Source organism: Denticeps clupeoides, chromosome 5 (assembly GCF_900700375.1).
Source record: "Denticeps clupeoides chromosome 5, fDenClu1.1, whole genome shotgun sequence".
NCBI lineage: Eukaryota > Metazoa > Chordata > Actinopteri > Clupeiformes > Denticipitidae > Denticeps > Denticeps clupeoides.
In genome coordinates, this window is record NC_041711.1 from 24,564,690 (window position 1) to 24,590,618 (window position 25,929).

General features: G+C 40.8%; 1 protein-coding gene across 1 annotated transcript in view; it reads right to left on the reverse strand.

Annotated features, from left to right (window-relative positions):
- The window catches only part of cdkal1 (CDK5 regulatory subunit associated protein 1-like 1), a 224,192-nt gene that overhangs the window by 130,663 nt on the left and 67,600 nt on the right, over positions 1 to 25,929 (reverse strand). Inside the window, exons 5-7 of the mRNA XM_028980453.1 lie at positions 12,119 to 12,215; positions 8,327 to 8,375; positions 4,597 to 4,717 (exon numbers count right to left, since the gene is read on the reverse strand). Of these exons, the coding sequence (XP_028836286.1) occupies positions 4,597 to 4,717; positions 8,327 to 8,375; positions 12,119 to 12,215 (267 nt within the window). The remainder of the gene's footprint in view (positions 1 to 4,596; positions 4,718 to 8,326; positions 8,376 to 12,118; positions 12,216 to 25,929) is intronic.

Below are 25,929 nucleotides of genomic sequence, written 5' to 3' on the forward strand. Positions count from 1 at the left end.
ATGTTTTTGTGTCTGTATGCTTCATAATGATCATTTGCTGTATTCTTGTCACACTAATGTCACATAAATAAACCTCTCACAGCATTTTGCATGCATTTTCAAAATTTCAATTGATTTGCCTTCACACATACACAAAAAAAGATTTAAATTTTTTTTTCCTTCAGGTCACTGGAGTTTACACTGAAATGCTAGAAGGAGGCATAATGGGCACAAAAGGAAAAACATGTCCTTTTGTGGATCTACTGGGAGGACCAAATTTAGCATTGAATAATAAACAGTGCTCCGTGGAATTAAATAAGATAAAGTTCAGGTGGTCGGTCAACATCTTATGTCAGCATTATATCACACTGTCCCACACACATGTACTATTCATCCTATATTGGTGTGATTGCATCTAGTAATAAAACAAACATTTTGAATCTATACTTAAGGCTAGGGTGAGAAAACCTTTTTTTTTAATAAATAAAGAATATTTTTGAATAAAATCAGACCACCACATATATTTACACACACACACACACACACACACACACTACAGTGGTGGGCAGTGGAGGCCTGGTAGCTAAGAAGGCAGACCTGTAATCAGAAGGTTTCCGGTTCAAATCCCAAACCGCCAAGGTGCCACTAGGCAAAGTACTGTCCCAACACACTGCTCTCCCTTGGCGCTTTTCATCACTTCACTTCATTTTCATAAAGAAATTAATAAAAAATTACATTGACGAATAGATAGAAAAAGAAAAAATAAATTAAATGTGTTTTAATGTTTTTGGGCCAAACTAAAAAGCACCTTGTGATTTAAGAATAAAAAAAGAACCTTTAAGCTTGACTGCAACAGTTATTTGATATGTGATGTTTATAATCATCCATGACAAGAGAAAAAAACATTAATAACTACTTCCAATATTGTTGTTGTTTGAACAATTTACTATAATAACAGCTGACTTTTATAACCAGCTCTAAACTCAGGTTAAGGGAAATCCTCCTGTGGCCAGAGATGAAAAAGAATATAAAAGAAATTAGAAACCATTTAAGGTGACCATCTGACCAGAACAGACAAGGCAGTACTGTACAAAAACACCAGATGATTCTCAACCCAGTCCTCAAGGGACCCACCAGCCAGGCCAGACTTTTGTTATGTTCCCAATACCAGCACTTGTGAACAAAACAAAAATGTGCACTGGCTGCTGGACACAGAGGAGGATCCACTGATATAAAGGATAAGGGAAAAATGGAAAATATGGCATTTGTTCAACAGAGGATAAAATGTGATGACATTAGAAAGTCATTAACAACTTTTCAGAATGATTTAAAAAAACAAATCTGACTTTTTATTAACTTAATTATTCCCTCTGCTGTGGCTTATCCCTTAAGGACGGCAACTATTGCCTGTTTCTTTTGTAATAACAAGCCACACAGAGCAAATTTAGGTGATTCAGTGAAGTGCAGTTGTCACCAATCATGCTATAATCCAGCATACAGACCTCAGCTGCTGCTGCTGCTGAACCTCAACCACTGAGATCATTTCACATCCACTGCACCTCAGTGTCTCAAGGCATCAAAGCAGCGCTGGGAGAGAACTTTTTAATTAAGATGCTTCTGGGCTGGGGAAATGTTCTGCACTCACAGATAAAAGGTACCACATCAGAGGGGGGAAGAAATGGCTGCCTAGACTCCTTTGGGAGGGGGAAGGGGAGGAGTAAGCCATCTGACTGGGGCCCTTGCAGGGACACTGCAATGGACCGACATTTTTTTCATTTATACATCGATATTATTACTTTTTTTGTGTGTAAATCATCCAATTTGATCCTGTCTAAAAATGTGCAATTTGGCCATGCATATTAGAGCAATGCTGCTCTTTTCTGCGTGACCACAGAGGTTTGTTAAGGGCCCCTGTATTTGCAAAAGTGCACAAGCATAATGAGCTGACCTTCACAGTAGACAACATTATTGACTACAAACAAGAGATGGCACCAAAGGCACTTCGCCTGAGGCTCATGAGACGAGGAATATTTCAATGAGGGGTCTCGTTTTTAACTAAAACATAACTAAGGGTTCGAGCTGACCAGGGAGGTCCCTGTACCACTACCGTTAACCCCAACTTGTCCATGAAATCACAAATAACTCACTGTACGCACTGTACAACTAGAGTCAGAGTCTGCAGTAGAGTCAATGTCAGGAATGACATTGTAGGCCCACCCTGTTGAACCAGATGCTACTGCTAATCACTCCAAAGAATTAACATGACGTGTAAAATAATTTTTTTTTTTTAATCTGAGGGAAAGAAAATTATCAATGTAATCAATGTAAATATCAATGTAAATTTGTTATTTTGAAACACATGGGCATTGCTAAGTCTAGGGTGGAAGTAGCCTAGTTGTGTCCCTGAGCAAGACAGATGGGGTGTAGACCCGTGGTGGCTCATTTTTTACTTTTCAAAGACAAGTGAAACTTAAATCAATGAAAATTTACAGTTTAAATTTTTTTTTGCCTTGTCATAGTATATTTCAAATATATGTACCATGAAAGTACCATGATGAAGCACCTTCACTCCCAGTGAAACACACAATCTCCCTCCCTTAAAAACCTACAGTCTGTTAGTCTGCACAATTATTCCACGAATGTGTGCTAATTCACATTAGTGTGTATGAGTGTGTTCATGTAGAAGGGTTAGCCACTGTCTCTGCAATCACATTTCCTCCAATGGCAACCACAAATCAGAGGGCCATTCTGGTTCAAGGGTGGGGTAATTACAAACCTCAAATGAGCACAAAGTAGCCCATTTTCCAGAAAATGGGGGAGCTCTGTGCACAGAAGCAGTGGCATCACATGAAAATGTACCTCTGTAAACACATCTCAATGGGCATGGAGAATGCCCTGGAAAATAGACCCCTTCATTCCCCCCCACACCGATAACATGTGAATATGGTGGAAGTGACAGCTGTGCCCAGACTGTGGCCTGTCTGCTGACAATAGCAGGGCTACAGGGTAACAGCTATGCGCTTAATTACATCCAGACGCTCCAGTGAGAGACCCAGTGCACCTCAGAGAGCCTCTGCTGCAGGAAGAAAAATCCATCTTTTCTCCTCCTATCTCTGCCTCTCATCCTGTTTCTTACAGCCTCAGCAGCTTGCAACTTCACAACAAAACAATGGCACAGTTTTCTCCTGGAGTCACTTGTTCTGGATGCGTCTGGGGCTGCATGTTATGCAATCAAACACAAAGCATCTTGATCTTTATAAGACCTATTTTGCTAAAAAGTTTAATAATAACATTTAATATGCATATAGCCACTCAAAAGAAAAATGGTTTACCATAAGACTGCAAATATTGTAAAACTAATGCTGTTCCTCAGTTAAATGTCCCCTAACATGAAAAAATCTTTTTTCTTCCTTTCCAGAATTCAGCCGTAGTGCAGAATTACTGCCACTTTTAGCCAGTCTCACAATGAGATTTCCCCAGGACGCATAATTTCAGCATGTGAAGCTTTAAATGCTAATGAGGAGGAGAGAGACAGGATGAGGAGAAGAGCGGCCTATAGAATTTGAGGGGGCAGTTTTCCCCTTATGACAACATAAGGGGAGAAATTCCAGATCAGTCCGTCTGAGCTGCCGCTCTCTGAATATTGCCATTTTTAGCCACTGCAAGACCACAGACATTCCAGATAAGTCCGTCTGAGCTGTCGCTCTCTGAATATCGCCCTTTTTAGCCACTGCAAGACCACAGACATACCAGGGAAGCTTATTACATTAGGGGACCGTATTAATGTCAGATAAACTCACAAAGTGAAATTTTTACATGACATATGATGTATATGTCGTATTAGTTTACCAAATGGTTTACCATGCAGCCCTTTTTGTGCAAATTACAAATGTCTAAGTGAAAACACCATATTTTTTAAATGTTAATTGTGCTAGTACTACTTTTAATATCAACCTTTAAAGCAACCTAATCAACCATCATTTTGGTATGTTTTGAAAAATGTGGTTTCCAACATTGCTGCTATTTGCATTTGTCCGTTGAGGTTTACCTTAAATGCAAACATGGTGAATAAAAATGTTTTGCAAAGAATGACAATCAGACTGCCAGGGTTACACAATGCCTGTGTTAGAGTGACATGAGCCTGATTTATACATTTCTCCCTCCCCCCACTGAATCTATTTGTATACTCAGAGTGTTCATGAACCAAAGGGCTCTATTTGCACTCTCTCATAACCCCAACTACAAGTGTTAGCCGCCTCATTAAAACTGCATGCCACTTTCCATTTGAATTCAGAATCAAATTAGAGCTGGAGATACAAGTTAGGAACCTATGACCTGTGTAATAAAATCATCCGCGAAGAAAACAGATTTAATGCTTGTCTGCACATGCTGCCACACAAAACAAGATGTCTAAAATGGATACAATCAAAGGCACAGACAGGCTGGGATCAAAGGAGAGGTGGGGGGAAAAGTGCAGGAGACAGGGGATGCAGCAATGGCAGCCACACAGAGGCACGTCCATGGGGAGACGGCGAACAGAAATTGAATTCTCAGGTGATGCTGAATATTTTATAAGGCAGGTCATTTTTATGCTTTTTTCCCTGACAAACAGCTTACCCTGTATTGATGGAAATTATTTCTATCAGTGGGTTCTTCCTAATCTTCGGCAGATCCAATCGCGCTCCCCCCAGCCGCTTTCCATTATCCTTCTTCTGACCGAGGAGCCGCACCGAGTGACCTTCAAATGAAAACACATAAACGCTCATAACACTTCAGTAGAACACATTCACTGAGAGCTAATTCAGAAGAATTCCTTTTCCAGTCCAAGGCCATGTGCACAGAATGGAAGCTGTTTGTGTAACAACTGGACAAAAGATGGAGACAGATGAAAGCCTCTATAGATGATCACAGACTTTAGAAAAATCTCCACAAAACCAGACAGACACAGAAAAACCTAAGTTTACTCTATCATCCATCCTTCTGTCATTTCGATTAACATTGACTGAACCCATAAATTCTGAGGGCACCATGGGCAGTACGCAGTATTGCAGTATTGAATGCTTTTACAAATTTTAGGATGTGAACCATCATTTGCTGCGATACAATGCAGAATGTAAAAAAATGTGGAAAACATATATTTAAAGTCAGCTGCCTTTTCTGACAAGAATGAAATAGGATACATTTTAACATATAAGGTATTCAATAGAATATAATCATGACAACAGACATTAGAATTATACAAAATATAAAAAGTTTCTTTATGTATTCTTTATGTATAACTTTGAAGCAACAGATGGCTATGGCCAAAATCTAAAAAAAAAAAAAAAAAAAATCTATAAATAATTACATCAATGTCACATAATGTTACATAATAAAACCACTTGGGCTTCACCACTGCGTTCCTGCTGAGAGACATTACCTCCTGAAAACATCACGTTTTACATGGGTGCTCTTATGCTGCAACAGTTTCATAAGATGTGCAACACAAAAGTGGATCAGTCACACACAGGCTGGAAAGAGTGAGCTGAAAGATCACGTCTGCTTCATTTTCCATTCTGTAACTGTTCATTTTTGGATGTAAAGTTGTTTTTCCCAGAGTCCATAAAGCTCTTAAGCAAAGATAATGTACTGTGATGGCTTGCAGTAATTAGCAGTGCACAAACAAGGAGTGTGGTAGTATATTTTCATGCCTCAGGTATTCGGCATGCTGTTGCTGCAGTAAAAGCCATGCTGCAATGCTTGTGCAATTGCTGCAACGCAAAGAGCCCGGCCCGCTGTCACGGTGGGTGCGCAGGGGAGGAGCAGCCACTTAGAATATCTCATCCCAAAAGTCGTAAATCATTAGAGGCCAAAACCCGCAGTCCTGCCCCGCAACAGGACAGACCCACTTCTTTAAAACTTAACCTCCAGCACCAACCTTTCAAAGGCTGGGAACAGATGCCATTTTTATGCACACCATAAAACACTGGAAGCGAATGGAAATTATTTCCTCTGCTCCAAGATGCCTGTGCCTGCCTCTGTGGGGGCATGGGGAGAAAAAAAAAAAAAACTCAAGGTCAGGTTCAAACCTGACATCTGCTTGATTATTTCCTACCTTATGCATACAATCAGAGAATAAATTGAAAGAAATTAAAAACCAATTGCCTGTCGAGAAGGAACCTCCGGCAGGTATAGTCAGAGGTTTGAATATATCTTTCATTTTTTACTTCTTAAGTGCCCATGGGACCAGTGCAGTGCAAATGTGTTGACAAAAGTAATGTGGGCCACGTTTGACCTCCATTACAGCTACATCTTGAGAACTCGGCAAACATCCGAGCCTGTCACGGTTAAGTGTGCGCCAGATGAAAAACCTCTTGTAGGGAGAGACAAAAATAACATTTAATTAATTCATAGCCTGTCTGTGTATTCTCTAGTGCATTTTAACAAGAAACAACAATTTTGCAGCTCAAGAGTCACCCCAAAGAGGTCATCTTCAAATATGTCTGCTTGTATAGATGTAAGCTGTAAACATCTCAGCTATATAAGAGTGTAAACTACTCATTTGGATTGCAGAGTAAAACTTTAGACCCTAAAAATGTTCATGCAAATGTTCTTCCACCACTGCATATCAGAGCTCATAGTTTGGCCGAAATCAAGAAAAAGCCACTGTTTTGTATTGTATACTTAACTAAACATTAGTCTTGGGGCAGGGGGAAAAAGAGAAAGTTGAGTCATAAAAAAACTGTGCCACATGTCTTTCACGCAAGAGGAGCGATGAGGGCAGACAAGTCTTCAATTAAACAGGCGGCTATTTGTCAGAGAAAAAGAGGAGCACCTCTACTCATTATCTGGTCGACTGCTGAACCAGTAGGATCATCTGGCAGTAAAAACCAAGTATATGCAGCCACAGCCCACAAAGCACACTGTAGAGCCAATGCTGGTCAAGTACCAATCACTTACAAGACTAAAGAATTGCAGGATAGTGTTCTAAATGTGTTCTAAATGTTTCAGATTTCTGAAGGCAAACCAGAGGAGTCCATGTACATCTCTGTTGTGTTAGTAGGTAAAAATAAGCAAGCAACAGTCTATACAGGGTGGGCCATTTATATGGATACACCTTAATAAAATGGGAATAAACACATTTTATAAGTGGTCAGAAACTTGTAAATAACTTATGAAAGAATAAAATTACGTTAAAACCAAGCACATCATTGTTTTTCTTGTGAAATTAACAATAAATTTGATGTGTCACATGACCCTCTTCCTATTGAAAAAACAAAAGTTGGATCCAATGGCTGACTTAAAAATCTTGAAAAGTTTGCCCCCTCACATATACTAATGTGCCACAAACAGGATGTTAATATCACCAACCATTCCCATTTTATTAAGGTTTATCCATATAAATGGCCCACCCTGTATATAGAGATGATGAAAACTCAACATTAGCAGAATAAAACAGCAGGTGACCTGTCCTGAATTCTTATTCTGAGTGTTAATTGCTCCAACATGTGTCAGCTGACGCCTGCACTGGAACTTTCCCCTATATTTTGATGTCCTCTTTTTACCGGTTTGCAACCAAAACTTTAACTATCAAATATATGTTGTTGACTGCCCTCTATTCTGATTTATGTATAGTTTGATCACAATAAATACATTAATCAACACTGTGAAAGTATTCTGTATAGGACATATTTAGCAGCTCATGTCAAAAGGTGTGCCTTGCTCAAATTATTGATTAACTTTCCTCACTGGGGCATCTCTCCTCATTAGATTTATTGATTGAGTGAGTGATTGACAATTCAGGAGACATCACCAACATATAAATATATAGATTTGCTTCGAAATCTTTATAAGAACCTAACACAATTTCAATGGAACATGTGTTATAATTGTATATCTGGCTCTATCTTGCAATATTCTATTTCCTAATCTCACACACACACACACACACACACACACACACACACACACACACACACACACACAGAGGCCGCTAGATGCCTTCAGGATAAGGAGGACTGGCTAGTTAACAATAATCCTGTCCACACACAGGACAAATAGATGCATAACAGGAAGCTCAACAGAACAAGCGACATCACGCTGAGGCATTGAACCATGATGAATGTCTGTCATTAAGCATTGCTGAAAAGGAGAGACGAACATCTAATTCTCAAGATCTTATCCTTCTTTCAGATCCACAAACCGTATTGGGAAAAATGTATTGTTTACGACATGATGGCACATGCTGTGCTACAGCTGGTAAAATGTAGTGTGACAGCGTATTAGTGTGTGTGTGTGTGTGTGTGTGTGTGTGTGTGTGTGTGTGTGTGTGTGTGTGTGTGTGTGTGTGTGTGTGTAAGAGGCTGACCTTTCATGGTTTCATCCACCACCTCCACCACACGATCAATTTGCTGGACCTGAAACAAAAAGGAGGGTGGGGGTTACACATGTTGGTGTGGTGATGAATGGCGAGGGGGTGAGTTTAAAGCCGGGTGTTTGAGATCCGGGAAGTGGCCCAGGGTTTGGGTTTTATTATGAATGGGACTCAGGCACGAAGTTGGCTGTGGTTCCATGGATTTCCAATAACCAATTTCGTCTCTGTGGTCATTTCTCCTACCAGCTAATGCCTTCCCACACATTTCCGTCTGACCCACATGGAGATGATCGAATGCAAGGTCATAGTCTGAGGATACTGCTGTCACAGTCACCAATCAGACCAGACTCCCCGAACACAGACACCCACAAGGAACCTACATACCAGTATAACATAAATGTCGGAAACTGAAGACAACGGTGAACATTTCCACACACACTGATGCTGAAGGTGCAGAGAAAAGATGAGCGAGTCATGATACATGCAGCTGAAATAAATACCAATTTATGTTAAAATCTATATTAAAACATTTTCAGACCAAATAAATAATAAGTTCACCTCTGGTCAGATTTCTAAATAGCTCTGAGGGATTTTGTCCCTACTAGCCACTGTCAAGCCAAGACAGAACCAATTAACTGCACCATAATGTAACCAGAGAACTAACTGAGAAACAAGGAATGTTAACACATTATCTGCCCATCAGCAGACGGCAGAATATGTTTTGACACTTATTCTAACTGACAGCTGATAGGAATCACCACACAGCACGAAGAAAGCACTTATCTTATAACAGTATCAAAACTCTACACAAAATACAGAAGTGAGAGACGACTCACTGCTTCCCATCAACTTCTATCTCCTAATTATCAGCATTATTGGGTAATTTAATGGCCCTGATGATGGAGGAACAGACCATTATTCCTTTTAATTGCCTCCTTCAAGCCCCAGAGTCAGTTAAGTTGGGCGGGAAATGAAAATGACTCTCTTCTTCAACCATGACATGGCCAAGACTGCTGTTATTCACCCACGTGTCTTTATTCTCCAACCTCTGCTCAGAGATGTACGATAACTCTAAGGTCAAAAGGTTAGAGCCCAAAGAGGAGACTCTTTGATGTAAAAACAGATATCAAGTCTTCACAAGTATCAATTCCTGGCAGCAACAGAGTCAATCAATGAAGCACAGACCCCTGCTAACAGTCTTCAGTCACTGAAAAACTTCATATAATGTTTGCTTTATATTTATGTCTATGAATGATCAGGTTTGTTTAATGTTAAAATCTTATTGTTGGCCGATGCGTAATAATTTCTTTCACCCACCTTTAATTACGTTTTTCTAAACAGTTAAAAATGGGCGACGCCTGAAGATTCATAGCTCTCATACTAGCTACTCCCGCATTCAGGATGATTTAAACCTGTGCTTGTCAATACATCACATGAGCAAACATAGGCAAAGACCATGTTTCTATCTAGATTATTTTGTAATCTAAATAAATCCTAAATCCTGTAAATCCTGAACGCGCACTTGACTGTACACTAGTGAACAAGCCCCACGCATAGTGAGTAGTTTGAAAATAGTACGCATAGAGCTACAGAGTCTTTGCCAATAAATATGGCAGAAGGTGAGAGTCAAAAGGACACACATGGATTTTTATAAAAGAAAATAACAAAACAGGTCGATTGTTTTCTACTTGGTTATTTCTCCTAAGGGGGTGCAGATAGTGGAAATTTGGTTTATGGATAGACAATCCCATCTATTACCCCCTTGGCTCTAACAGTCAAATTACTATGCAGACGGGCCTGCATTTTCTATCCCATCCTGACTTTGGTTGGAGGCCTGCTCCTCTTCCTCCCTCCCTGCCACCGGTGGTGGGATCGGGGTACTGATGGTGGAAGCAGCCTGTCTACGTGCATGTTGAGAGTGGAAATGAAAATCAATCTGACTCCCCAAAGAGCAGCCTAATCTCTGTCCACTCCACACAGCAGGTCTTCATGCTCTCGGGTCTTAACCCCCCTCTGTGGAGTCCTGCTTAAAATCTGCAGGACTGGAGGGCAGTAGCTGTACTGATTCAAAGCCTCTCACTGGGTTTGTGAGGTAGTTTTGAGTTTGCGGGAGGGCAGAGTGCTTCGCCTTGCTGACCCTGTACCATCTAACTCACCCTGAAGTTGGCTGGACCTCTAACTGTGATTTGTTATTTGCTTCACACTGCTGTTTTCAAACTCAAACTACGTGAAAGCATTCAGAATAAATCTTCTGTTCACCAGATGGCTAAACCATGACCATGAGTCCATCAACCTTTTTAAGATGAAACTTCACACATTCAGCTAGAATTATGGTCAGCAGCAGACATCATTTCAACCAAAATTGCAGCCTTTTTAAAGCCTTGCTGAACAAAAGTGCCTGTCACTTTCTTGACCTACCAGCCACCCAGTGAGGCTACAGGGTGAGGCTGGGCAATTTGGCAGGGGTTGCCCAGCAGGATAAGTGCCAGCATGGGACCGCTGCCATTTGAGCCCTCCAGTGCCCCCACCCACCCCACCAGCTACTCTGCTCAAAGATGAGCATCACCACCCTACCGTCTTTTCTCTCATCCACGCTGTCCTGTGGCTCAGCTGATCAATACGGCTTTCAGGAGGACTGTATTTAACTGTCCGTCGAGCTCTCTTTTTAACTTCATCTTTAAAAAGCGTGGGATGCCCAGAGGCCCTGCCGGATGGCAGGGTTCTTTTATGGAGCACAGCCAGCCACCAGCCAACAGCTCTGACTAAGGTGACATTTAGGTTCAATTTCTCCAAGTAGGGTAGGCACACAGTTGGTAGTTGAAAAGTGGAGGGGAAAAAACTGCCGACGCGACTGCAGAGTGAGGGAGAGAGTGAGTGAGGGCTTTCACGCCACACAGACTCTTCTGGGAAAGACATAGGGGGTTGATACATTCAGAAGGGGATGGAGGAAAGAGAAGGGGTAAACAGAGATAAAATGCCACCAAGGGATAGCAATATCTGGAGCCATTATTTGGGATTTATATTTGTGTGGGAACAAGGATGGCATGGTGCTGCATTAGTGGCCTCAGAGCACAATGCTCCCAATGAGTTTCAAACAGTATTACCATAATACTTTTAAAGGAGGCTTAGCACATTTTGTTTTGCAATTTCCTAGAGTTTATAACTAGGAGTCATAAAATTAATACAAAAAAATCAAGGGAAATCTGACTTTAGACAAATGATTTGTGCCAAACCATGTATTACAGTAGATGCAAGTTACAGGTTCTTACATAAAGCAGTAGCTCACTCTACAATGAACAATGATTAAATAATTTAAATGTAATCATGCCTAATTGAGTCAGTCACCAGCTGGTGAATGAATGGGTGAAACAGCTGGTGAATGAATGGCCAAATGCTACCAAATGTGTGTTTTGTTCCTGTTTGGATTGGGTAATGCAACTGCATCCACCCATTACATACATACTTGAAAGCAAAAACAGCCTTAAAAATGCAACGTCTAGGGCAGTATATGCAAAACACACACACAATATTTGCATAGGGCTGATTTCTCTAACTGTAGGAAAGCACGCAGCACAAATCCAACCGTCATGACATATGCAAACGTATTCAAATGCTCTGATTGTGCTAATGTCTGTAGTTTAACTATCACAAATGCCTCGACTGATAATGAAGTGATCCAAAGGCGTGCACTGAAGCCATTTTCGCAACTCTGGCCAACCTCTGTCTATTACTCAATTCATGTGCTGAAGAATGTAAAACAAAACAAGGGGACCAAGTGTTTCCTACCCCAATAATGCTCAAGCCTTTCAGGTAGTCCATTCTGGGTTGGGCCTGGGGGACACATCCAGCAACTACTACCTTCTTGTCTTGAAGATGAGCTTTCCTGAAAAAGGGAAAGAATGATTTAGCATGTTTCTACTTTAGCTTGACTTACCCAGTGAAGAATATGAGAACAGTAAGGTTATTACACTTTCAAAAAAGGCATATTCAAATTTCTATTATTCCAATTCCTTTATTGTTGACATCTAGTTAGAATTCTAGAATGGGCTCTAAGTCTTAACCAAATAAAGAAGAGATAGTTGTACTGCTGAATGGACTTCCAAGCTCTAGTCTTATCTGAACACAGACTTCAGGGGACATTTGTTAAATCAGAGGTGACATCAACCCTGTTCTGCTGAAGCCAAAGAAAAACAGAAAACCCTACAGTCGCACAGAGAAAGATGACAAACAAAACCGACAAATGCAAAAGTGCTCACAGCACAACCTGACAAAAAGAACGTGGTGTTGTAACAGAAGTGACTGGACTCTCCTTGGTGGAGAAAGAGGAGGCTGACTAAACACATCTCTCTCAAAATGTCAGGCCTTTAGGGTAATTTACAGCATTGCTCTGTGTGACTAAAATGGTTGAAAAAAAAAAAAAACAGGCTTTCAATAGAAACACATAGACGGCAGTCATTCCAGCTTTGACATTTCATTTTATGAATTGCAGAAGCATCTGCATTCAGTTATTTGGCACACAATTTTATAATTTTTTTAAGTGACTTAAAAAAATCAGAGATGGTCAGAGGCATCTCTGAAAATGAATATAAAGCATAAAAACTCGTTCATTGTTAAAGTTCTGCATGGAATACATTTTAGAATAGTTTTCAACATGACACTCTCAGCCGTTAAAGTAATATTTATCTGCCCAATGCTACTCAGAAGCAAGACATCAACAAACAAGCATGTGCCTTGGAGAAATCCATCTATAGTGTAGTCTGACAGTGAATATCTAGCTGGAATAGGAGTCACACTACAGGTTAGAATCTTGTGTGTTCAGACTGACTGGAAACTTTGTGAGGGACAGTGGTAAATCTCCCAGCTACTGCTCCATTAAACCAGGCCTTGCTGGTTTATAAGACTCCCTGTTCTACTTTACTGAAGTCACTGCTCTACTTTACTACTATACTGAAGATCACTAAATATTTTCTGTGTAGTTATTTCTCTGTCAACTTATAAGCAACAACAACAAAAAAAAAAGTTGGTGTTTTTAGTGTTACTGCTTGAAATCTATGTAAATAGACTGATTTCATGAAAAAAGAAGAGCTGCTCTCCAATGCAACAGATCTACCCACTAAAAGCATGTGCTTCAATTTTAATGAGCACTCTATCAGAACCACATTTTAACCCATCAAACAGTTTAAAATGCACCACTAAGCTCCGTTTCACATGGAAACATTTTCACTTCAATTATTCATGGGCAAACTGTGCAAACACTTGAGATTGGCTGGATCCCCAAAATCTAATTCAGACAGAGGGGCATCAACGTACTACCCTCACAGAACAGGGACCAGGCCTCTTCTGATCAAACCTGCAAGGGAAGGTTGAATGAGGAAAGGAAGGTTTCCAATTCTGTGGGCTTCCCGACCTCAGCGGTGGATACAGATTTCATTAGGCAGGTGGTCTCTGCCCTGGGAGACCATACTGAGCCCCCATACCGATCAGTGTTCATGGAAGGCCATTTAACAGCAAAATGCCACAAGTAATTCCAAAGTCATTTATCCTCTGCAGCAGCCCACTCAGACGGAGTTAAATCTAACTTAACACTGCTCTCAAAAAAAAAAAAGCATCTCATCAAGTTCAAATCAAGTGAGTGAATGAAGCATAGTTCTTAGTTTTTTTTAATTGCAACTTTTTAAGGTTGCGATCCAAAAAGTGCATGCACTCGACTCCAGGAAACAAACAGGGGATCTATCAAATACACAGCACATAGCAGGGATCTGGAAAATACACACTTACTAGACACATTCAAGGTACATTTATAGTTACAAACAGGTGGAAACAAATGCACTGATCAGGGAAAAGGAGAACACATAGAAAACCTGGCCCGGAATGCCAGGTTGTGACACAAATTTACCCAGTTCCAGAATGATGGGAGAATCAGGATAAAAAGCAAAGCACAAAGAGTGATGAACCTATCATGTATAGTTCCAAGTGTGCAGTGTTTGATCTTGGATTGATTCTTTTGGGAAAATCTAGGTTCAGGTTCACAGCAATAAAAGTAAGTCAGCTCAATATTCTGAATAACCATTCTTTTCCACCAAAATCACACAACCTTCTGACTTGTGATTGGGTTGTTAATGAATTATAATGACTGGCAATGGAAGGTCATACACTACACAAAATATCACTCCTGACTGGTCCATTGGGTCTCCAAAATAACCTTCTGTCAACCAACAAAATCAAGCACTATAAGTTAGATGTTAGTTGGTTCTGGAGACCCAATCCCATTAATAGAGTCTTAAATTGTTTTCATGAATGGATTGTCCAACACAGTAATCATAGAGTAACCTCAATCCCATTGCGAATATCTGGTATGTGCTGGAGAAGACTAACCCTAACCCTATGCAGTGGTTGAACAAAATCTTAGTGGAAAAACAATACAACTCTGGGCAGAGTTGGGGAAACTGTGGGCAACTGTAGTGACATTCCATATATTTATTGAAAAAATGCAAATGTATGTTGTAAATTAAACAAACAAAAAATAATCAGTGTGTGCTTTCAGCTGTTTCATGAGCAACAAAAAGTTTTATGTACTAAGTATAAAATTAGATTTTGCAAAACTGAGCTACACTTCTCATTGGTAAAAGCATAGCAGCACCATTCAATTCTAGTAAGAATTCTGGCCTGAGGCTGTGTCCAATACAAATGAATTCATGCAAACAGGCTCAAAATATGGTTTTTACCCTCCTGTTACAGCACTGCATAGCCCATGAACAATCAACCCTGATTAATCAATCATTCCGGAGTGTGTTTTAACTGATATATTATAACAACAATAAAGACTTAAAATGTATAAGTGAAACACTGAATCTAAAATACATACACACACACATTGTAGCATCATATCACATAAAGCTGATCAAGACAGTGAATTTCATAGCCATATATTAGCATCATGTGTAAAGACACTGTCAGGCCACATCTGTGTGATGTGCTGTGCAGCTGTTTGCATGTATTTCTTAACAACTCCTTGTTAAGGCAACATTCTTGCAATGTACTGTATAGGCACTTATCCATACAGAACCGCTGTCGGAAGCCCATTTACAAGGCGGAGATCTCCAGGCAATGTGTGTGTAGGTTAGAGTGCATTTGCTTCAGTCGCTGAGACAAGCTGTCTCGGCATCCCCCTCAGTCAGCAACGCGTCGGCGCCCCATGGAACAAACGCGGGTTCAAGAGATCTCCACCTGATCTCACCGGACATCTGCTCTTGTCCGGGTCACTGGTGTGCAGCCAGGCTCAAAGCAATTGCACGCAGTACAGGCCTCTCCATTCCGGGAAGATGGGTGCAATTGGTTTACGCTCTCCTCCCTCGAGGGCACGTCGCCGCAGCAGCTCAGACGTGGCAGCCCTGATTCGCTGTGTCACCGCGGCCAGGGCGGCAGCGCATTAGGGCTCTGCATGTGTCAGGAATCTTGTGCATTATGCAGACACGCTTTCCCCTCTCATAATGGCAGGGTCCTGAACAATGAGCCCTCTGAGAAGCCGAGTGTCACAACGGAGTCTGGAGGGAGCCACTTAAAGACAGCGTAAGGGGATTTGTTTGTGTCTCGGTAGACGCGTTAGCATGGCAGCCGACAGCTACGCTGCACTAAACTAAAAAAATGATGCTTATTATGCATTTGCTCCTCCTCTGTGGTCGTCCCATCTTCAACGTCTCGGCAGACCGAATCCACTTCAGTTTGCAGAGAAGTGTGCTAAACTGAGAAGACAACACTCACGGACAATGACAGAGTGAAAACAAACAGGCCATTTGTAGGTAACATGGCCACTGAAGCAAAGTCTACAACTGGTTGCACCAATTTAAATATAAGGTGAACCGAACACGGCATCATAAAAATTATACATAATGTCCAAGAATTTGTCGACTCTAAATCTGTAATAAAAGCAAAAGCATAGCCTGTGAAATTAGCCTATCTTGGCCTTTTTCCCTCCTAAAATGAACAGACGAGCCTTTTCATGGCCTTTTCTATCCCACAGACAAAAGCAGCCTGTTTCAGTTCACGTTCATGCAACCAAGGGATCTCAACCCCCCTTAAATTCCACAATTACAGCCAGTTACAGTCACACAGCAGCAAACCTGTGCTCATTTTCTGGGTAAAAGACACTGAAGAATCCTCTGAAGAATTCACCTCACACACAGTTTTTGTCGTGGGAGTTTAATTTCATTTATGAAAATAAGACAGATGTCCCAGATTCACTGTGTATATCTAGAACAGAGGTCTCATATCCATTCAGATTCTTCTTTTCTGTGTTAAAAACATCCAATATATGACAGAAATCAGTAAACTGAATTAGTTGGTGCTTTTCATTATGGCAAAACTGATTGTATCTCTGGCACAAATATTCATTTTCCAGCACACACTGTCTTATCCTTACATAAACATATTTAGTAAATGGTGAGCCCTATGAGTTCAATTCAAAACAGTCACATTTCTGAACTTTACATGATGACTACTGAGATCTAACTGAACACATATGACCAGAAAGCTCGAGCATCAAATGCAAATTCTTTCTATATAAAGAATGCAATGGAAGCTTATTTGTTCCTACAGAAACGCTCTTGCAGTTATTACTGCACAAACCTTGCATAAACAGTTGGCGCTATCGGTTCGATCTGTTCTGGCACAAACAGCGCTGTGTAATTTCAACAGAATGTTGATTGTTTTGAAGGAGCGATAGCATCGTAAGGTTGGCTATTGTATGTAAACACAGCCCTGGGTGTCTACGCAGGAAATCTGTACTTGATTCCTAATGGCTGCCTACTGTAGCTGATGCAACAAAAAATGAATGTGACCTTATTTTAGTCTGACAGCCGACTCATAGGGGAAAAAGATATTAAAATGCTGAGACCAAAGGTGACGGGGATCTGCTTAGGGGGCCAGGAACAACCCAGTCAGAACAACCTGTGCTCTCTCAAACAAAGGTCAGCACATCGTCTCTTCATTCCCTGAAGATACCAGGGACTGGAGGAATTTCTCCCAAAAGAGCAAGAATAGTGGACACAGAGGATTGGTAAATAATCCACTTGCTTGTTAAAGTCACCTCATGTGGACTGCTAATGGCTGCTTTACTTTAACGAATGACCTCCATAAAATTGCACAAGGGCAGCCTTGTAAAACCAGGCCATGACCGAACAGAACGGTTCTCAGTCCGAAAACAACATTCTCCAAATCATGGTTGCACAGATTAAGGGAGCTGACAGAACCAAATAAAACGGGGTGTCCAGGTATTTTCAAATGAGAACTAAGGAGAAGCTGTCAGCACATTTAAGGGGATAAAGAGCAGAAAGATGAAGAACTGAAGTGATATAGCAGGGTCATTCCATGTTTTTTACTTTTATTAAAAAGTGCCTGGGCATTTTGTTGGTGACTGTCCCAAATCAGGAAGGGCTTCCGGCATAAAACTTTTGCAAAGTCTTTGTGAAAACAACCAGACCAGTTTGGTCCGCTGTGGTGACCCCTGACGGGAGAAGCCGAAAGGAAATGACAACAATGTCTGGAAAGGAATTTATTTAATCCATCTACCAATTTGGCCGTGTAGATCCTCGAAGACTTTTGCTGTAGGGCCATCAGAAGGGCATTAACACAGGTGTCGGCTTTTAAAGGCGCCCTCCCTTCCCTTCACTCCAGATTTGGTATACATTTTAAATGTTTAAATCAAGTTTCACATATTCTGGGTTTAACCTGGCATGTTTACAGTGCCCCAACATACTGAATAGCTAAAATAAGAAACACAACCACCCCTGAAGGTGGCATAACAGACTCCAGTTTCCTCATGTGATGTACGGGTGCGTGGGTAGTAATTAATTCAGATGTCTAATGTCAGAAATGCTCTATTAAAAGAGGTGTCTATTGAACCTGATGAATTTATTCAGTGGAATCAATAAGTATCACCAGATTAAAGCAAATAAAGGAACCAAAACATTTAGTTTTGTAGTAAGGTCTAAAACAATATTAAGTTTAATCCATCTGGTTTTATTTTAACAAACAAACCAATTGTTTTCATTGTGTTTTTTCTATTGTTTTCATTGTATGCTGTGCTGCAGTGTATCACAATGACAATCACTGCACATTAAGACAGATCAGCAAAAGATCATTTTAGATATCTAAATATTATACCCCAAGAACATTTACATTTAAAGCATTTATTAGATCAACAATCAGTGGTTACATGGACAGTCCCCCTGGAGACAGTCAGGTGCCTTGCTCAGGGACACAATGTAAGTGGGGTTTAAACATGTGACTTTGGTGTATTCTGTTTTATAGGCATGTGTGTTACCCACTAGGCTACTACCCTGCAACATCTAACATGTTGCACAATAGTGACCTGACCGAGCAGCAGAACATGTTCTCCTGTTTTTGCCTTGAGGGAGAGAAAGACATCCCTCTCATGCCCAAACCAACTCTGAAGCTTCTCAGCAAGACACATGCAGCTCACTCACTGGTTGGTCGGGCTGTTGAGGTGTGAAGCTTCACTTTCTCTCACAGCACAAAAAAAAATAAATCTGACATAGCTCATGCTGTTCTCTCCCATTAGCCACCCGCTTCACTGTTCCGGCAGCTTCTTAAATCTTTTTCAAGCTAGAGTTTCAGCTGAATATCACTTGGTGGTCCTCACAATGAGAATGGGAATTTTTATTTGATGGCAGTGGAGCTAAATGACACTTCAGACAATGCTGATCTACTTCAAGCGCAGCCTTCAGATTCACAAATCACAGCACAAGTTCACACACCACTCCCGCAGTAGCACACATGACACACATCACAGACCAGTAGGAAGTCGATACAATATTAATCTAATGACGCATAGCTAAATATCTGCCCGTGAAGCCTGTAGCTTTAGCCAAACTTTTGTATAAAGATCTGCACAGACAGAATGTTCTTTTGATCCAGGTCAACTTCCGGAACCAGAGTCAACAACCATAGTTCTGAATTTCAACCCTTGAGGATGAACATTCAAATATCTCTATTGCGATTCTGTCAGCAAAGTTTCCAATAATAAATAATTCCAATTGGTCTTTAACTTCCATGTTTAATAGTCTGGAGACATTATTGCTCTGCAGCTGTGCAGCACTTGAACACTTAAAATGTTCAAGTAAACTCCAAAAGTCTAAAAACTGAAAAAATTACATGATTATTATATGTGCATTCATATTTTGATGTCAGAAACATCTACCTCTCTGAGTACATTTGCTAATACTATGATATAGCCTAATAAAATATGATTACGTCTGTGTCAAAATTTACCAGCAGCACTGATTATTCATTATGGAAATTTTGAATGCAAAATGACATCCTCTATGTGTGATTTGCTACTTTTGTAGAATTTAGATGCAAGAAAGCAATGTGTGTGCTAATGTGTTTTTCTCATAACAGGTGTGTGTAACAAAAAAAAAAAAACATTTACACATATATCTTATTAAATTACTATTACCTGAGAGTATCTGGTCACAGTGATGTGTAATTGCAAATATAATATGTGAAAACTGTATTCAGACTGCTAACAATCATATCAACTACTGCTACATGGCATGAGTGGGAAAGTCAATGACTTTCAGTTTGAAAAGTCACCACAAATAATGGCCCAAGGCATGTGATGACATCACACAGTGATGTCGCTTAGTGGCAGCTATGTCTTAATCTAAACAAGATGCCACATTTGGGGAAAATAGTAAGATTCAAAGCAATTATTGGACATGAGGTAAGACTATGCTCCTGAGGAGGTGTCACATCATCAAAGAAAACAAGAAGATGTGGAAAGCCACAAGTTATGGCTCAGTCTGATACATGAAAGAATATATGAACGGTTTGTATGGAGCAACATAAATCCTTGGCCATCACAAACTGAGGTAACCGTGATTTCTTGAGAGAAAAATAAGACAGAAACGCTACTGGTCAGCGGGATGCCAGAGATGAAAGAACCGTGGAGCAGAAAACGTGACTTTCAGATGTCGTTGCCTTCCAGCCAGCAGCACTGTGCAGCAAGGTCCTTCGGTTAAGGAAAACGATTGCACTTAGCTCAGCTCTCATGCCACAGGGAGGCTGAAGAAGCTGTTTATGCTGCCAGCAGCTGCTGACTTTTAATGGCGTCGTTGACACTTCAAGGGAGGCTCAAAACTGGATCTGGTGTAATTAGGAAAAGCAGGATGTGATTCCAATCTCCAGCAGACCCTGCAGGAGTCCCACGGTTCCCTTATAAAGTTGTGGTCAAAGAAAAAAGGGCATGGCACCAAAGAGAAGCAGGAACCGAGAGGAGAGCAGCACCTGTCTTTGCTTAAGCAAAGACACATGCAGCACTTGAAGAAGTATTGTTTTAAAAATTGCTGAATGGATAAAAAAGAATTCAGCAACAGCATAATGGCACATCACCGGAACACTTTGTGTCCACCAGCTCGCAGTGGGTTGTACTGGGATCGGCCTGCCCAGGCACGGTGAAGGAAATTAGCATTCCATCTCAGGCCGAGGCGCAGGGGGACTGTAAAAATCGCAGTCCCGCTCCAGAGCAATCACACCGGCGAGCAGATTGCACCCCACTGCGCATTACTGCCAGTCCAAACAGCCCTCATCACTCAAAGGGAGCCCCCAACTGTGAGAGAGACACCTGGTAGATCAGGTTGCTGCACTCTGATGGGACATTATGAACCTGCTTTGGGCGCCGTCTGAGATGGTGTCTGGGTTACCAATTTGGCCTTGTAGATCCTCGAAGACCTTTTGCTGTAGGGCCATCAGAAGGGCATGAATCACCGGTGTCTGTTTTTTAAGGCGCCCTCCCTTCCCTTCACTCTAGATTTGGTATACATTTTAAATCTTTATATCAAGGTTTCCAGAGATTCACATATTCGCTGTTAAATCTGGCACATTTACAGCGCCCAATATACTGAATAGCTAAAACAAGGAACATAACCACCCCTGAAGGTGGCATAACAGTTGGAGATCTTGACTCCAGTTTCCTCATGTGATGTACGGGTGTGTGGGGAGTCATTAATTCAGATGCCTAATGTCAGAAATGTTCTACAAAAAGAGGTGTCTATTAAACCTTGTGAATTTAATCAGTGCAACCAATAAGTATCACCGGGACATCTAGTTTTGTGGTAAGGTCTAAAACTACATCAAGTCAAGTCCACACAGTGAAATAAGACAATGACCCACCACATGCAACACACAACACTGACAGGACTGCAAAAGACGAGCATTTAAAAGAATTCAAACATACAACTTCCACACTGCAGTGCAGGACAGCATACAGCAGCGCTGAACAGTACTACACCTGAGACTGCTGTCATATTTGATTGAATTATTTAAAAATTGCCATGAAACGTACACGCTGCATTTTTACATATTATGGCAATATATGGTCACACTGGTGGGAAACAGATTTCATTTGGAAGATGGCTGCCTAAGCTTCAGCCAGAGTAATGAGTGAAAGAAAGCAAACTAAAACAGAGAATAAGAGTCACCTACTTGTCTGCAAGAGTTATGAATGCAAGGGTTATGAATGACGCTTTCTGACATAAGAACTGCACACAGCAGTGGCAGTACAGAGGATTTGTAATGGATGATGGTGGAAATCCCGTAGTTTCAGCTGGGACCACAAGTCGTAAGACACATGCAACAATGTCTAATGTGATGTCATCAGCCATGCATCCCAGAAACTGTGTTTTCCCACGTATCAGGGAAAAAAATACGTACAGCAGCCACAACAAACCACACAGGAGACTCAACAAAAATACAAAAACAATCAATCAAACAAAAACACACCGCCACTGCACTCTGAGGCTGGCTGGCTGGCTGGCTGGCACACCGCATCCTGTGAGGAGGCGCAGAGCATCACCAGCGTGCCGCCGGCGCCCGCCGTACGGTTTTTAGGGAAACGCACAGGGGGGAGATAAGACATGGGGAACACAAGCTTATGACAGGAAAATAAACAGAAAATGGAATGACAGAGAAAGAGCGAGCAAGGGGAGGGAAGGGGGGGAGAGAGAGAGAGAGAGAGAGAGAGAGAGAGAGAGAGAGAGAGAAAGAGAAATTACAGGCCCTGAAGTCATGCAGGGCGGGAGCAGCAGAGGTGGGGGAGCCAGGAAGCTGGAGGCTCATTAGAAGCAAAAATAAAAGTCTATTTTCCCCTCTTAATTTCCCTGGCTGCTATTTCTTCAGCATAATGTGGCAGGGTTTGTAGTGGCGGGCATTTGTATTGATGTGCTTTAAAAGCCCCTCATTTTGTGTATCATTATTTATTCTAAACAGCGTTCTCTACAAGAGTTGGAATGTCTGCACAATGCCAGCTGCCTAATTAAATCGCTATTCAGTCACTCTCCCTGAAAATTAATTTATGGAATGAAAAATTGTAGTTTTTTCCCCCCACCATCAAATGTGGGGAGTAAGCAATTAAAAGGAAGGTTCAAGGCAAGGTTCATTATGTTAAAAACAGAGGGGAAAAAAAGAAACCGCAAGATGATTTTAATAAAGACAGATTCCTCACTTGCTAAAAGCATGCTGTATTTTTCTTCTCCCTCTTTCTCCTGGATGAAAGCCTCCTCACCATTAAGACATATCTTTCCTATCATTTTTATGGGGGGTCCCCCTCAGAAGATCCTTTCATTAAAATTCAAGCGTTAATGTCTTGAATATTAAGTACAATATCATCAGACACGTCAGGTCCATCCACATAATAATCACATTTTCCCCTCATTTCACAGAATGGCAACGAACGCACACACACTGTGGCCTTTTAGACAGCATATTAAGCAAATGATCAAAATATATCATCCCATGCTCAGTAATAACACACATATAGATACAGTGCATCCAGAAAGTATTCATGGAGCATCATTTTTTGCACATTTTGTTCTGTTACGGCCTTATTCCAAGATGGATTAAATACATTAAATACAAATAAATGATCTTACAATTCTACACACAATACTCCCATAGTGATAATGTGGAGAAAAAAAGTTTACTCAAGGTTTGGCCAATTTTTATAGAAATAAAAAAAACTGAGAAAACATACACACAAGTTTTCATAGCCTTTGCCATGAATCTCAAAATTGAGCTCAGGCTCATTCTGTTTCCCATGATCATCCTTGAGATGTTTCTGAAGCTTAACTGGAGCCCAACTGTGGATAAGAAACGGTTGATTTTACATGATTTGGAAAGGGACAGGCCTGTCTATAAAAGGTCCAAGAGTTGACTGTTCATGTCATATAACTCTGAGGATTGTCTCTAGGCACAAATCTGCGGAAGGTTACAAAAAATGACTTCTGCTGCTTTTCCCGATGAACACAGTGGCCTCCATCATCCGTAAGTTGAAGAAGTTCAAAACCACCAGGACTGTTCCTACAGCTGGCCGGTCACATAAACTGAGCAATCAGGGGAGAGGTGCCTTAAGTCAGGGAGGACACTTTGTCAGAGCTCCTCTGTGGACAGCCACCACCAATCAGGCCTGTATGGTGGAGTGGCCAGACAGAAGCATCCCTTAGTAAAAGTGTGCCAAAAGGCAACTGAAGGACTCTCAGACCATGGGAAACAAAATCATTTGGTCTGATGAGACAAAGATTGGACTTTTTGGTGGGAATGCCAGGTATCACATTTGAAGGAAACCAGGCACCACTCATCATCAAGCTAATACAATCCCTACAGTGAAGCATGGTGGTGGCAGCATTATGTTCTGGGGATCTTTTTCAGCTGCAGGAACTGGGAGACTAGTCAGGATACAGGGAATGTATCCTGACTGCTGCAATGACTGCTGGATGAAAACCTGCTTCAGAATTCTGTTGAACTCACAGCTACAGCCAAGATATCATAGGATATCTGTAATTGTCCTTGAGTGTCCCAGAGCCCAGACTTGCATCCGAACGAACATCTCTGGTGAGATCTTAAAATGGCTGTGCACTGACGCTTCCAACCTGATGGAGCTTGAGAGGTGCTGCAAAAAGGAATGTGCAAAACATCATTTTCAAAAAGACTTGAGTCTGTACTTGCTGCCAAAGGTGCATCAACAAAGTATTGAGCAGAGGTGTTTTTTTATTAATTTTCCCAAAAGTTCAAACAAACTTTTTCACATTGTCAGTATGGGGTGTTGTATGTAGAATTATATTGGGAAGAATCCATTGAAATCCATTGAATTTTGGAATATGAGCTGTGACATAACAAAATGTGGGAAAATATGCTGTAAACACTTTCTGTATGCACTGTATGTGTGTATGTGTGTGTGTGTGTGTGTATATATATACAATTTTATTATTTATGCTAATTGTATGTGTTAGTACTGAAATATTATGTAAAATATCTAAAGAATAACACTAATTACTTCCTCTACAGACAATGAAGGACTACTTAGCTTATGGAGCCATTTAACAAAACGTTTACAAACACTAGAAGGTCTATATGAAGGACAGCAGTTCTGTATTCTTTCTGTAACCATTTAGCACTGGAGACAGTCAGATCTACTATTTTTCATTCCATGTTTGTGCCATGGTCATGGTTTGTGTGTGGTCATGTGACTGCATGGCTACATCTCATTGGTGAAACTGTGTCATTTGATTATTGTTGCTATGTCTGAATGGTGAAACATATATAATGTATGCCATCAATGTCCCATGACCTAACCCCATAGAGAACGTCTGGGAAGAGTTGAAGCAGAGACGACTGTATGATCGCACACCACCCACACGTGACCTGTCAGAACTGCGTGTAGAAGAGTGGAACGCGTTGCCTCAGAACAACATCATGAGGCTAGTGAGGAGCATGAGACATTGCTGTCAAGCTCATACATTATTAGTAATTTCACAGGGAACTTTTACTTATTTCCTAAGAAAATCACTCATGTAAATAACAATATCCATAACTTATTGTGAGTAGTGTAAATATAAAATAATGTCTAAAATACACAATTTTATTTATATAAAAAAATCCTCTGTGAGGTTTATGGTGGGTCAAAGCAGATATTGTTTTTGCAAAGGCTACAAATGAGAAAATATCAATAAACTGTGTTTCTTCTACACCTGGTTGAATTAAGCTATGTTAGCATGTGCAGATGTTTTATAATATGACCTGGAGCTTTTAAAATGTGTTTTATGACGAGTTGCATGGTAGGGGCCAGAATGTGCCTGATGTGAAGTGTGAGGTAACAGATGCTGTATGGAAATGCAAAAGCAGCAAATGTATGTATCCTGTCAACAGCATCTAACCACGTTACAGGTGTGAAAGTAATAAATGCATGCAAACAAATTACATTCATAAATTATTCATGTAAATGATTATTATGGTAACCAACGGCAATACATGGGTGTGCATGCTGATCACTCAGGAGTGCACTCCTCTGAGATGCAATTCTTCATTCAAATGTATGCTTTTGATTCAAATGATTAATGTCACATGTTGCATTAAAATCAGAAAGGAACCTGAAAGATCACTATCATAGGGTGGTAGTAGCCTAGTGGGTAAAACACTCGCCTATGAACCAGAAGACCCAGGTTCAAATCCCACTTACTACCCACTTGTGTCCCTGAGCAAGACACTTAACCCTAGGTGGACTGTCCCTGTGACTACTGATTGTA